We start from the raw sequence: 12,691 nt of genomic DNA on the forward strand, positions 1-12,691 counted from the left end.
TGAAATAAGTTTTAGGAGACAGCTTCTTCACCCAGTCTAAAAGACCAAATCTTTCAACCCAGCAGCAGAGAGTTCCATCTTCCATCTCAAATTCCCATATGGAAATAAAGGTCTCTGCTACACGACACATTTGACACGTGCTGGAGCTCAAAGAATGATGAGATTCACTGGGTGGCACGTTCTGCTGACCACCTTTGCCCTCTCTAGCATTTTGCCATGGGAAGAAACCATAAAATATCTTCAAAGTGCATTCAAATCACACAGAGCTTACTGTGGTACCACTGTTGGCTCCACCAACAGCCTTTTGCTCAGTTCCACCCTGGCCATGACCTGACTGCAGGAGAGCACTGAACCTCACCAATAAACTCGTGCAAGAAGACCAGGGAAGCGATGTAGCAGGAGAGGCTGAGCAGCTCAGCCACGATCATCAGCCAGTGCCACGTCTGGATTGTCAGTGCCACCATCAGCAGCTCAGTGAGAATCAGGGACGTGAAGGAAATGGCAACAATGTGCACAAATTCCGATTCAAAGAGGAGGAGTGCTCCATACATGATGATGCTGCCTGCAAGGGAATGGAACTGTTTCAGTCAAACACCAGGCCCAGCTCTAAAACCCACAGTTAGGTCTTGGAAAGGCTGAAACAATCCTATCTTGAGGCTGTTTTTCGTGAAACCTGATGAACGTAACGACAACGAATCAGTTACTATTTAGGAGACAGAACTGATGAGAAGACAGGGAAAAGTTAGAGCAGCGGTACCCAAAGCTTTCTAACAGTCTATCATACTCACAGACACATGGAGATAGGAAATTAATACATGCTGTTTTGGCAACTGGAGATCTCTAACACCATGAAACTCTATCCTCCCACAAAAGCACTTGGTCACTACTCAGAAGCTAAAAGAGATCCAGTTCTTCTATATCCTACCACACTGCCTCGGTGCCAAGAGGCAGCCCAGTGTTGAAAAGCTCAGTGGATACAAGTGAGCCTCAATTTGCACCCCTGGGCCGAGATCTCTCCCCTTTACACCTCCCCCTAAGGGAATCCCATTAAAGCTCTGCTAATGAGGCATTGTTTGTGCTCCCATCCTGGCTGGCCAGGGCTCGCTCCAGGCCACCTGCACAAATAACTCATGTGAGCAGCATGAGTAATCCACACCAACATCCATCACTCAGGCCGCCTCCGGAAGGGAAAACCTGCGAGGGAACCGAGCTGGAGCCACGCAGTCCAAACCCAGCTGTGAACTTTCCAAACTCTCAGAGTTTTGGTCGGGCTCATCTCTGCTAGCAACTGGCCCGTGGCTTGGCTGCTGCTCGCTGGCTAGTGAGCACGGCTCTGGTGGAGTCACTTGGCCAAAGCCTGGAGCCAGAGAGTGCTCTTAGCTCAAGGAGGAATCTTCCCCCCATGGCATCACCCCCTGGCTGCTGCCCTGCACCGCTGGGAGTGCTCTCCCAGAGCCTGGCCTTTGCCCTTGTGTTACTCAGCATCCCAAGATCCCCGTTACAGGGCTCCTGTGATGGATTTCAGGAAATAAAGCTACCAGAGATTTTACACTCCTCGATTCACTCCCTGCTGAGGATGCCAACATCAATTAAATCCATAACCTGCTTGTTTTGACCCCTTATTCTGACTCGTTTTCATAAAGAGTTTTGGAAAACAAGGAAGTTTGCCACTTCATCTTTTAGCTCCACATTATTGACCTGTTTCCTACAATCCCCTGATTAATACTAATAGAGAGCATTTCAGTTTGAGGGTACATGATTAAAAAAAGAAAATTAAGAAAATACCTTCTTGGATATATACCCAAATTACTACATCCACTGTTGAAAATGCAGTAATTAAATAGTAATAAATTAAAATTAAATTATAAAAATAAAAATTATAAAAAGAAATTAAATTAATTTAAATAGTAATTAAGGCATTTACTTAATTGCTTCAGCAGCCTAATTAGAATGCATGAGATATGATCAAGAACGTGAGTTTGACTCTGACCCTGAATTACAGATGCCTGTGAAGCAACCAGAACTATTGCCACTTCAATATTTGGATAAAATACAGAAGGCTTCAGATGCCATGTTTTCCATGTAGACAAAAACCTGCAAAGTCCAAAGACTGGAGAAGTTTTCCCACCAGAAGGGCCGAGTCATGAGCTCTGCTCCACAGCCCTGCAGGGAACCTGCACAGAATTGCAGGGAAGAGGCACAGTGGTTTGAATTCTGCATCACAAGGTTGACAAATTACTGCCAATATTTGGGGTTTTGATCATTTTTTTTCCTGTGGTAATGCTACCAATATTTTCTGAGACAAATATATATATATATATATATATATATATAAGGATAATATATATAAGGATACTTTGGGAAATTCATTTTGTGCCTTACTTAACTTCCTGCAACACCAAAACTTAGAAAGTCACACATGCTACAACATCTAAAGGCACAAGCAGGAGTTGATTTCTTACCTTGATAAATGCTTATCAAGACCCAGATTAAAAACGTTTTGTATGACAACGGTCGTCCCTGGGTGGGGGAAAAAAAGACAAAGCTCCATTGGGGTTTTCTTCTGTGAAAATTCACTTATTGATCAACTTAGAAATTAATAAGAGAATGGGAAGATGATTTGGAAAAAAAAAAATAAATATATCAAGCAATCCAGAGGCAGTGCCCATTTATTCTCATTTCTCTGGGTGCACCAAGGGGCTGTGGAAGCTCAGGGCTCCCCCAGCACAACCTGGCCCTCACTGCACACACAATTAATCCAGGGCAGAGGTGCCTGGGGAGGTCAGTCACAGTGCTGTGGAATGTAAGATGTGTGTGTACACATACACATCAATACTGTATTTCTAGACACACACAAATCACCCTCCTATTGAAGGCAGATAGATTTAAAAAACCATCTCCAGCCAACACAGCTATACCAGCACAAAACCCTCTATGTTTAGACCAGGCCTAAGGATGGCTGGAGAATTAGTGGTTTATGACATAAGAGACAACATCCAAGTGAAACCAGATGGAGACTTATTGAGGCTCTGGAAAAACAGGCTGTGCTTCTGAGAGTATCTGTTTTACAGGAATCCTTGAGGGAGAGGATCTGGGGAAGACTCAGTCCACCCTTTCCTCCAACTGAGAAAGATGTTCCCAGGCTGCATACCCCAGTTATTCAAAACATTTTCCAGGGAGGAAGAAAAAAAAAAAATTAAAAAGGAACCTGAGACAAGATTTACCTTCCTGGTATTTCTATGGTAAACATAAAATAAAGTTTTCTTTGTCTAAGGAGAAGGACCTGACTTAGATGCTAAAGCTACAAAAATGGCACGGCAAGCAAACCTTTAGATCATGCTCCAGTCAAATTTCTATTGAAGGAACTCTGGAATAACCTTCTGCCTCCATTAAATGAGTGTACCCCTTCCCCTCTTCCCTTTTCTGGCTTCAGGACAGTGCCAACTCCCCAACAATTTCTCTTTTCCCTTTATCATGGAACAAATTGGAAATATTAAATCCCTAGAATTTCCCACAGAATGGAACTTCTACTTGTCCAGCCGTTTTTAATCAGTTGCATTTCATGCAGTACTCAATAAGCAACTGCCTGGAATTCTGGTTCTATCTGTTGATTCAAATTTGACTTTAACAGGATTTTGCCTGGAAATGCCTGATAAAGTTCTGGATCTCCTGGCAGCACATTTGACTTTACACATTTAGAGTCCCAAATCAAGATGAGGATCTTGCCTGAAAACAAAACACACAAATAAGAGTCTCCCACACCTTAAGAAGATCTTTGTAGAGCTCTGGGTACAACATTGCAACTTCAGATTTCACATCCTTGTCCAGGACAAGAGAAAACACAGGAAACATGGTGTAAATTGTGGAGTACCTGGGAAGAAGGCAGGAGACCAGTAAATTATCTCAGGTGGAGATGAGCAAAGAAATGCAAGGCTCCAGAAAGGAAATAAAATATTCTTTAAGTGCCCAATAATGTACACATTATAAAAACTGGCAAATGGAGCACACCAGAGTTTTGCAGGTAAGAAAAAACCATCAGGATTTGCTTTTTAGTGAGTTTTGATCAGGAACACTCAAACACAAGTGACTGGTTCAAATACTGCAGTGGGTTATTAATGGAGCCAAGCATTAATCCATCCCAAACTCTGCTCTACAGCTCAGGTTTGATTCTGTTTGCACCAGAAGTCAGTGGAGATGAATTTGCCAGTTTTTTTAATTATGTCATACTGGGATTTCAGTCACAATGCCCTGTTTTAGACTGTTTTGGGACAGGAACTAAGGTTGGCTTGCCCCTCATCCTGGCACTGCCTCTCACTGCTGTACAGACACCAGCCCAGAACTACTGTCCCTCTGCTTTTACTGGGACCCAAGGGATGTTCCTGGAGGATGGGCTGCTCCACAGATGTGACAAACACCCTTCTGGAAAGGTCTCTGGAAGGGTCTGCACTGGAAGGGGACACGGCTCACGTGCAGCTCCTGAAGCTGTGCATGACTGCAGGAGTGGAGATGTGCATGGTTTGTGTGCTCCTCAGCCCCAAGTGTTCACTGTGCAGAGCTTTTCCTCACTACCAGCAAAAAGGGAGCTCTTACCCAATGATGAGGAAGCCTTGGTAGAGAGGAACTGAAGCAAAGTAAAACACTGATGAGAAAACAGCCTAGAAAAGAAATGAGCTTTTTAGGCACTGAGATAAAGTGACAGCTTCAAAATGCACTGTTCAAACTAGAACATTCCTGCAGTGGGTTCTCCCAGATGCTGAAATGAAGAGAGACCAATGGACTATCAACCCTTCTCAGTGCTTTGGAGCAGTTTCTGGTACTTGTCCAATACCAGGACTCTTCTCATGTGTTTTCATATCAAAGCAACAACCTCAAGTCCTAATCCATGAAAATTTTCAGGAGAAGAAATAGCAGCATTCCAAATGAGACCCTTCCTTTATGATTTGCCTTCTCCACCTCTCTGGAAACCCCCTCCTGGCAGCCCATTTACCTGCATGGTGCTGATGCAGAGGCTCCTGTGGATCACAAACTGGCTGAGGGCTGCAGACCTCTTGTAGCTGTTCCTTCCATGGACCATGAGCAAACGACCCAGGTGCTTGAACTGAGTGATGGAGAAATCAGCTGCCAGTGATGCCTGCTTCCCTTCCTGGGAACAAGAGCAAGGAAAAGCACAGTGAGATCATTTCAGCCCTGGAAACAAAGAATATCATGTTATTGTTATCACTGACAGAATTTCCAGGAATATCTGCAGTACGTTAGGTGAGGGAGAGAATTGCCTCAGTACTTCTCCACCCACTGTGGGTTTTAAGCAAAAAGCAAAAATAAGAGGAGAATTCCCATTTGAACCTTGGCCTCCAATTCTACTCCAAGCCAGCCTCTGGATTCTGATTCACAACACACATGTTAACGTGACACTCCTGTCAAGTCAGTGCTGAACACAAACTCTCAGTCTCAAAAGTTCACACAGTTTTGGCTCACTGCAAGCAGAGTCTGTCTGCTGCTGCCAATCCAGTCCTGCAGCCCCACACAGCTCCAGGTGCAGGAATCAGAGCTCTAACCCAGAGTTTGTTTTGCAAACTGATATGAACATTTTTTAATTGTGCATGTAGGGTATATCTTACCAGTGTAATTGTAACTCCAGCACTTGGAGCATCAAAAACCTCAAAAATAACCATGAAGGTACAAATTCAGGGATTCTGCCAAGAACCAAATAATGAATTTGAGCTCCCTTTAACAGTAGTTTCCTTTGTAGCCAAATTATTTCTCATGATAGGGCTACTGGTCTGATGATGATTCTTGTGGGAGCTTGTTCCCTTTCTTGCAAAAATATCTGAGGATTCATTTAAGAGTTGCTTGAAAACTGACCACAGAAATTCTCATTAAACACGAGGTAGTCTCACCTTTCCTTCAACTCCAACACCACAGTCAGCCTCCTGGATCATGCTCACATCATTCCCTCCATCACCTGCAAGGCAGAGCACAAACAAAACTGGGAGTTAAGCAACAGGAGCAACCTGCAGCCCCACCAAAGTCATCTGCACCACACTGGAATAGTGTAAGAAACACTTAACCCAACCAACAAAAGCAAGATTTTAAATAGAAGTCATGAATTTAAGTTCTTGAGCTTTGTTTTAACATCCCCCCAGGTCAGTGATCGATGTTTCTCACTTGGAGGTGGCACCATCATATCCACAATGCCAAAACAAAGCTCACTGGTTAACAGTGGCACTTCACCTGATCAGGTTCAAGCTCTGTTGGCAAAGATGCCACCTGAAAGGGCACGATGAGGAGCTTGGCATTGAATTCCCACATGCGAAATTTCAATCACCTTCTCCATCATCCCACCAAACCTCCTCTCCCAAAATTCCCATTTCCAGGCGGCACGAGGTGACACCAGACTGCCAGCTCAGAGAGAAAGAAGTGCAGACACCATTCCCCATGGCCAGTGCTCCTGGCTGCTCACTCACCCACGGCACAGGTGAGCTTGCCCGTCCTCTCCTGCAGCAGCCGCACGATCTGGGCTTTCTGCGTGGGGGCGCAGCGGCAGCACACGACAGCGGGGCACTGGCACGCCAGCTCCATGAACTCATACTCGTAGTACTTGAGGCACACCTGGGGCACACAGCACACTCCTGGCTCACACCTGCTCTCTGGACACCAGGCTTTCACCAGCCCAGGCTCCGGGGCTGCCCCTGCCTTGAGAGGCTCCCTGGAACAGAGGCTGGGCAGAGCTAAAGGAATGAAGTGGGGATTTGTTAAGAGGCCTTTAAGGGATACACCTTGGGCACTGCAAGAGCCTGGCCATGGCTACACCAAAGATGGGCCCTGGGTAACGAGTTTTAACACTTTGATCAGTTTTGGTCCATTTCCATATTGGGGTGAATTGTGCAATTCCAGCTGCAGGTGATGCAGTCCCACCCTCCAGGATTGCTCCATCAATTCGCTGTCATTTCACTTTTTGGGGCTGAAGCTGCAGCTGTGCCCTTGGTTCTGGGGCTGGGAAAGGATTGTTGTGCCTGCCTGAGCTGTGAGCAGAGCCTGCTGACACTTCCTATGAAGTTCAGAGTCACACAGAGTGCAGTGAGAATCCAGAAAACACAAAGCTAAAGCTTAAGGCATCACTACCTCCAGCGAGTCCCCCGAGATGACCAGGGCACAGTCGTGCTTGCGGCGGAAGGCGTTCAGCTCCAGGTGGGCTTCTCCTCGGTTTGTCACCTGGGGGAGGGTGGAATTGAGCAAGGTGTGCTTCACTGGGGCAAGAAAACAGCAAAAAATCCCAGAGGGAACAAAAGTGACCCAGCCAGGACAGGCAGCACACTGAGTTAGGGCAGGCAGTCACAGGAACAAAAAGGCGGGGTAGAAAGCTGGGTCCAAAGAATAAAAATACCCTGCTGGAAAGCAGTTGTGATCTCACAGCCCTCCTGTCCCAGGGCCTGGGGCCCTTCAGAGAGAGTCAGTGAGTGTTACTCACTAGTCTGAATATATGGATGTCCTGTGTCCGTGTCACCAGATGGGCGTTCTTGGCTGTACACGTGGCTGTCTCCAGCTTATCCCCCGTCAGCATCCACACCTACAGTCCAAACATGTCCTGTTAAATAAAGCTTAGCAACCACCTCTGCAGGACCTCTGCAAGTACCACCTGCCCCGTCAGGCTTATGAAAGGACTGTTAAAATACACATACAAATGATTCTTCTAAAAAAACCCCTCTATTTTAAAACACGCAAGAAAATTCCCACACGTGAAAGAAAGCAAAGCTCCTCAAAGAGAGCCACAAAGGAAGCTCCAAACTCTGTGTAACATTTTTCCCACCTGCAGTATTTCAAGATTCTGCTGATAAACCCACAAAAATGCAAGCTAAAAAAATGTGTATTTGTGTGTTAATGTGTCTCTCCTCGGCCATTTCTCAAGTGGGCCCTGCTGCAGAAAGATCCCTCCTGGCCCAGCCTGAAATGTGGATGATGCAACTGGGGTTAGCTCAGTGCTGATGTGTACGTCTGGAACATGCTAACTTGCTTGAGGGTTTTTTTTTAGGATTTTTTATTTTTTTTTAAATCTACACTGCTCCTTTTATTTTGTGCTGGTGAGGGGAGGGAGTTAGAAAGCAATGTCAGCAGCAATGGCTGGGAATTCCTTCTCCAGTGTAAATATATCACAGTGAGTTTGGTTTTTTAACACTGGTGTTTTTATTCTTTTAAGACACTGCCCAAGAATATTTAATGAAAAATAAAAAAGACCTTAAGAAAATCCCAAAACATCAACAAAAGACCCCCCACAAAGACTCGTTCCCTTGTTAAATAATCAGAGGTTGGAAAGGTTTGATCTTAACAAGATGGTCCCTGTCATGACCTGTGAGAATTCCCTCTGGGTTTGCTCCTCACGTGCAGTGCCCTGATGAACGCTGCAGTGCAAGGAACGCTCAGATTCCCACAGCTCCACACCAGCCCCAGCCAAGGTGAGGAGAAAGGGGAGAAGGAAAACCCTACAGCATCACTGAGGAACTCTGATTCCCCTGGCCTCACTCCTCTGCTGAACTCTGTTGTTTATGGGGTGGCCCCAAACAAAAAGCACTTTAGGAAGCTCGTGCCAAGCACTGAACTCCCCTTCCCACCTCAGCCCCAAACACACAGCCCTGCTTTGCACTCACAGCACGGCTTCAGATTTTTGCTTACTTTGCAACTTAAAGCAGAGAAACCACAACCAGGACCTTTCACCTACTTTTCTTACCCAAAACTGAATGTTTAATCCACTTTTTCCCCCCTTTTGCAAGGCTGATGAAGCTTTCAGAGACAGAACCTACGGAGGCACCACAGCAGCTCCCTCTCTGCTGAGCACAGCTCAGGCTGGAGGTGTGGAGGCACAGATGCTGGAGCCTGGAAAGCTGGAAAAAATAATCCAGCCCCTGATTCCCTTGGCTCAGACTCCCCTCTAGTGGCTACTGAAAATGTGGATATCCACAGCTCTAAGTCCAGCACGGGGGGTCATGCACCACAACCCAAACACAGCCAAACCTGCCTTGGCTCATGGAACTCCCTGAAAGAATTCCCCCAGGTCTCCCCTTCGTGCCCACAGGATTCCCTTCTCTGCAGGAGGAGCCAGAGCGTGTCAGGGGGTGAAAAGCACGAGAAGTGACACTCCTGTGTTAACATTTACTGCCTGCAGCACGTTCTGCTCCCAAAGTGATGTTTAAAACCCTCACAGGCCCCCCAGGTTTGAATTTACTGCCCGTGGGACGGTGCCAGGCGCTCCAGAGGGTCTGAGTGCTCCTGCTGGAGCAGCCCTGGGTTAGGCAGACCTTAATGCCAGCGTTCCTCAGCGTCTCCAGCGTGGGCCTGACGTCTGTCTGCAGCTGATCCTCCACCCCAGTGAGACACAGCAGCTCCATCTCCATCTCCAGGCTCTCGATGACCGTGGCCACCTTGAGGGAGCGGTCGTGCACGCTCAGCTTGGCCTGGACGTAGCGAGCCTGGGGACACAGAGCAGGGTCAGGCTGCCTTTGGGCACGAGGGCTGAGCCAGCCTCCCTCTCTGGCCCCAGGGACACAGCCCTGAGGTGCCTCTGAACCCCAGCAGCTCTGGTTCCGTGGCTCAGAGGTGGAACTGGTGAGGCCAGGTGAGCTCGAGGTGCCTGGCACAGACCAGGTAATGCTCCAGGGAGCTGCTGCTGATGTTGGGCAGCACAGGGCACACAAAGGCACTGCAGCTGCTGGAGTGGCACCTGCAGAGAGCCTGCAAGCAGCTCCCTCCCACCACAGGCAGCACTTGGCACCAGAGAATCCTGACAGCTCCTCCAGCACATCCCTGCATTAACTGAACAGTTCCCCTTCCCACTCTGCCTGCCTGGATACAGCAGGCAGTGTCCTGGGCAGAGAACACAGCCTGTGCTGCCAGGGAGCTGCCTCGTTCATATTCTGCTTATCCAGGATTCAGGAACTGCTTGGGAGGGTCTTTGCTGGGATGAACACTTCATAACTACCACTTGAAAAGCAACTTGGATTAAAAGAATATCAAGACACTTTAGAGCAACAATTCTAGCAGACAGAAGGGAGGTGAGAGGCAGCATTATCACAAGAGTTTTGTGAGAATCATTTCAGTGATTGTTTCTCTAAAAACAAGGGGAAAAAAACAAATAAAAACTTACTTCAAAGTCTTGATACTGCTCTTCTGTCAGAGACTTCTTGGCCACGACAAGAACCCTCAGGCCCTCCCGAGCCATGTTACCACACTGCAAAGAAGGATCCCATTGTAAACCATAAACTGCAGCGCCACTGAAATGATTTATGCACAGCAGTGTGGAGATGGCAGTGTAAGATAGCAGGTTAACTAAATAACCACCCCATTTCAGCAAGCCCAGGGAGGCTGTAACATCTGATAAAGTGCCTGATAAACTCGAGAGGAAAGAGGGGATCTGCAATGGTTTGTGACCCAGCCCAGGGATCAGGAAGAAGAATGTCCTCTCTGCTACACCAGGGTGGCAAAAACAACCCCATTGATTAAATTTTCTCTGTCTCTAAGTAAAAAGGGTATAAGCCTATGATTTGTAGACTTCACTTTGGCAACCATCTCTTTAAAGTAAGTTATTACTATTTCTCTGAACACCAGAGAAGTGTCCCAGGCCAGGTTGGACGGGGCTTGGAGCAGCCTGGGATAGTGGAAGGTGTCCCTGCCATGGCAGGGGCTGGAATGGGATGAGATTCAAGGTCCCTCCCAACCCAAACCTCTCTGGCATTCCATGAACTCTGTGCCACCATTGCTGCTAACCTGACAAACACACCACAGTACAAAGCTGCCAAAGGTAGTCTTGAAATCAGATCCTTTGGGCTCAGATAGATCCAGACACAGAAGCCCAGGACAAATTTGGTGAGCGTCAATCAGTTTTGAGCAAAACCCATTTTCTTCCCAGGGCTTACTCTACATTAAATACGCTCCCCCCTGTTCCTGGGGATAAACCTGGCTGAGGCTAGCCCAAGGAGCTGCCAGGATCAGTGACCTGGCTCACAGGTTATCCCTGGGGCAGAGCAGAGCAGAGCAGAGGGAGCAGCCCCCCGTACCTCCTCCTCCAGCCAGTCGTTGTACTGCACGATTCCAGCCATCACCACGTCTGCCCCCTTCATGTAGAACGTGATCTCTCCTGTGGATTCATCCTGCAGAGACAACACAGCAGTCCAGCCTGGGACGGCACTGACAGCTCTGGGGGGCCTTGGAGGGATGAATTCTCAAAGTGAGGGATGAATTCTCAAAGTGAGGGATGAATTCTCAAAGTGAGGGATGAATTCTCAAAGTGAGGGATGAATTCTCAGCACAGCAGGCACAGAATTGCTGTGGGGCAGGTGAAGGGCCACCAGCTCAGCTCTTGTCTGGGGCCAGGAGATGCTGCCCAACTGCAGCCCAGCTCCTGCAGCAGCAATTCATGCTCTAGACAAGGAGGATCAGCTTTTATCTCCACACAGACAGCCCTGACTGCCTGTGCCTCCAGAACAACCTCGAGCCCTCACCCTGAAACTGCACTCCCTGCTTACCTGAAACAACAAAACAGATGCACAAAGCTTAGCAGAGTAAAAATCACTGATTTTCCTGCTCTGTTACACCACCTGGAATAATCATAATTAAGCTCGTGCTTGCCACAGAAAGCTTTGATTGCTGCCTGGCCTATCTCATACAAGGAGTTTATAGGCTGCAAGCAAAGCATATTTACATTATCACAAATTTAAAAGTCCCTTCCAAGCAGGCAGAGAGGTGAGGAGGCCACAGCTCTGGGTATCACAAGCTACTGGAAACCCTGGCAATTCCCTCAAAACAGTGAGTAAGGAACAAACTGCTCTGGAAACCAAGACAGCCACCAGGGATAGGAGGAAAACAAACTTAAAATGCAAAACCAAAAAGCCCAGGAAGGTCTGAAATGAACAGCTGTGAATGAAGGGTACTTTAGAAATAAGAGGAATGAAAGAAAAGTGAAGTGGACAATTCTTCCATTCTGTGACCTAATATTTGGGTCAGTCTGTTCCACCTTTACAGAAATAAGTGGTAGATGTTCTCACACATGAATAGGTTAAACCTCAGGTCCTGTGGCACTGGCAAAACAGAGTTTAAATCCACAGGGGGAAAAAAAATGGCAAAATGTAGCACCTGATGTGGACACTGAAAGTACAAAGAAATGAAGTGTCCTTGCTGAGGAAATTAAGAAGTAGCCAGGGATAATGAAGCTCCTTTGCTGAATATTTTTGGCCAAGCTCACAGAGATATTCACAAGGAAGATGCTCATAATTAAGCCCAAGTGTGGTTTTTGATGTCCTGGAACATCCAGCCCTCACACAGTGATCCACATCCCACATCCCTAGAGGAAAACGGGTGTCACTCTTCCAAAACAACCAGAATCTGCTTAAATAAAACACACCACTTCTGGCAGTAGCCAAAGGTAAAGGTTTATCTATGAAATTATTTGATTAAAGAGTGTCTAACAACATCTCTGTAGGAAACTGAATAAAGACTGCACTTCCCGTGCTGCAGAGCTGGCTTAAGAGAGTTTAGATTTTTTGTCCAATATAAATACTGTATCAGCTATCTCCTTGCATTAGTCATTTCCTCTGCCCGAGTTCAGGACGAGGTTAGTGCGTTCTCAGATCATGGCAAGATCACTCCATAAATCTGCACACAGATTTGCCAGTTATATTGTTTTGGGGAAGCATCTTTTTCCACC

The 12,691-nt window shown here is 46.9% G+C and overlaps 1 protein-coding gene across 7 annotated transcripts in view; it reads right to left on the reverse strand.

The window, feature by feature from the left end:
- ATP9A (ATPase phospholipid transporting 9A) overlaps positions 1-12,691 on the reverse strand; it is a 46,988-nt gene that overhangs the window by 5,432 nt on the left and 28,865 nt on the right. For all 7 annotated transcript variants that reach the window (XM_086853616.1, XM_086853615.1, XM_086853614.1 and 4 more), the window contains exons 16-27: positions 11,046-11,138; positions 10,136-10,219; positions 9,291-9,461; positions 7,469-7,567; positions 7,123-7,212; positions 6,465-6,609; positions 5,898-5,962; positions 4,988-5,143; positions 4,591-4,655; positions 3,763-3,871; positions 2,463-2,520; positions 359-562 (exon numbers count right to left, since the gene is read on the reverse strand). In XM_086853616.1, the coding sequence (XP_086709742.1) occupies positions 359-562; positions 2,463-2,520; positions 3,763-3,871; positions 4,591-4,655; positions 4,988-5,143; positions 5,898-5,962; positions 6,465-6,609; positions 7,123-7,212; positions 7,469-7,567; positions 9,291-9,461; positions 10,136-10,219; positions 11,046-11,138 (1,339 nt within the window). The remainder of the gene's footprint in view (positions 1-358; positions 563-2,462; positions 2,521-3,762; positions 3,872-4,590; positions 4,656-4,987; positions 5,144-5,897; positions 5,963-6,464; positions 6,610-7,122; positions 7,213-7,468; positions 7,568-9,290; positions 9,462-10,135; positions 10,220-11,045; positions 11,139-12,691) is intronic.

The sequence above is a fragment of the Cyanistes caeruleus genome, chromosome 16 (genome assembly GCF_971803275.1).
Source record: "Cyanistes caeruleus chromosome 16, bCyaCae1.hap1.1, whole genome shotgun sequence".
NCBI lineage: Eukaryota > Metazoa > Chordata > Aves > Passeriformes > Paridae > Cyanistes > Cyanistes caeruleus.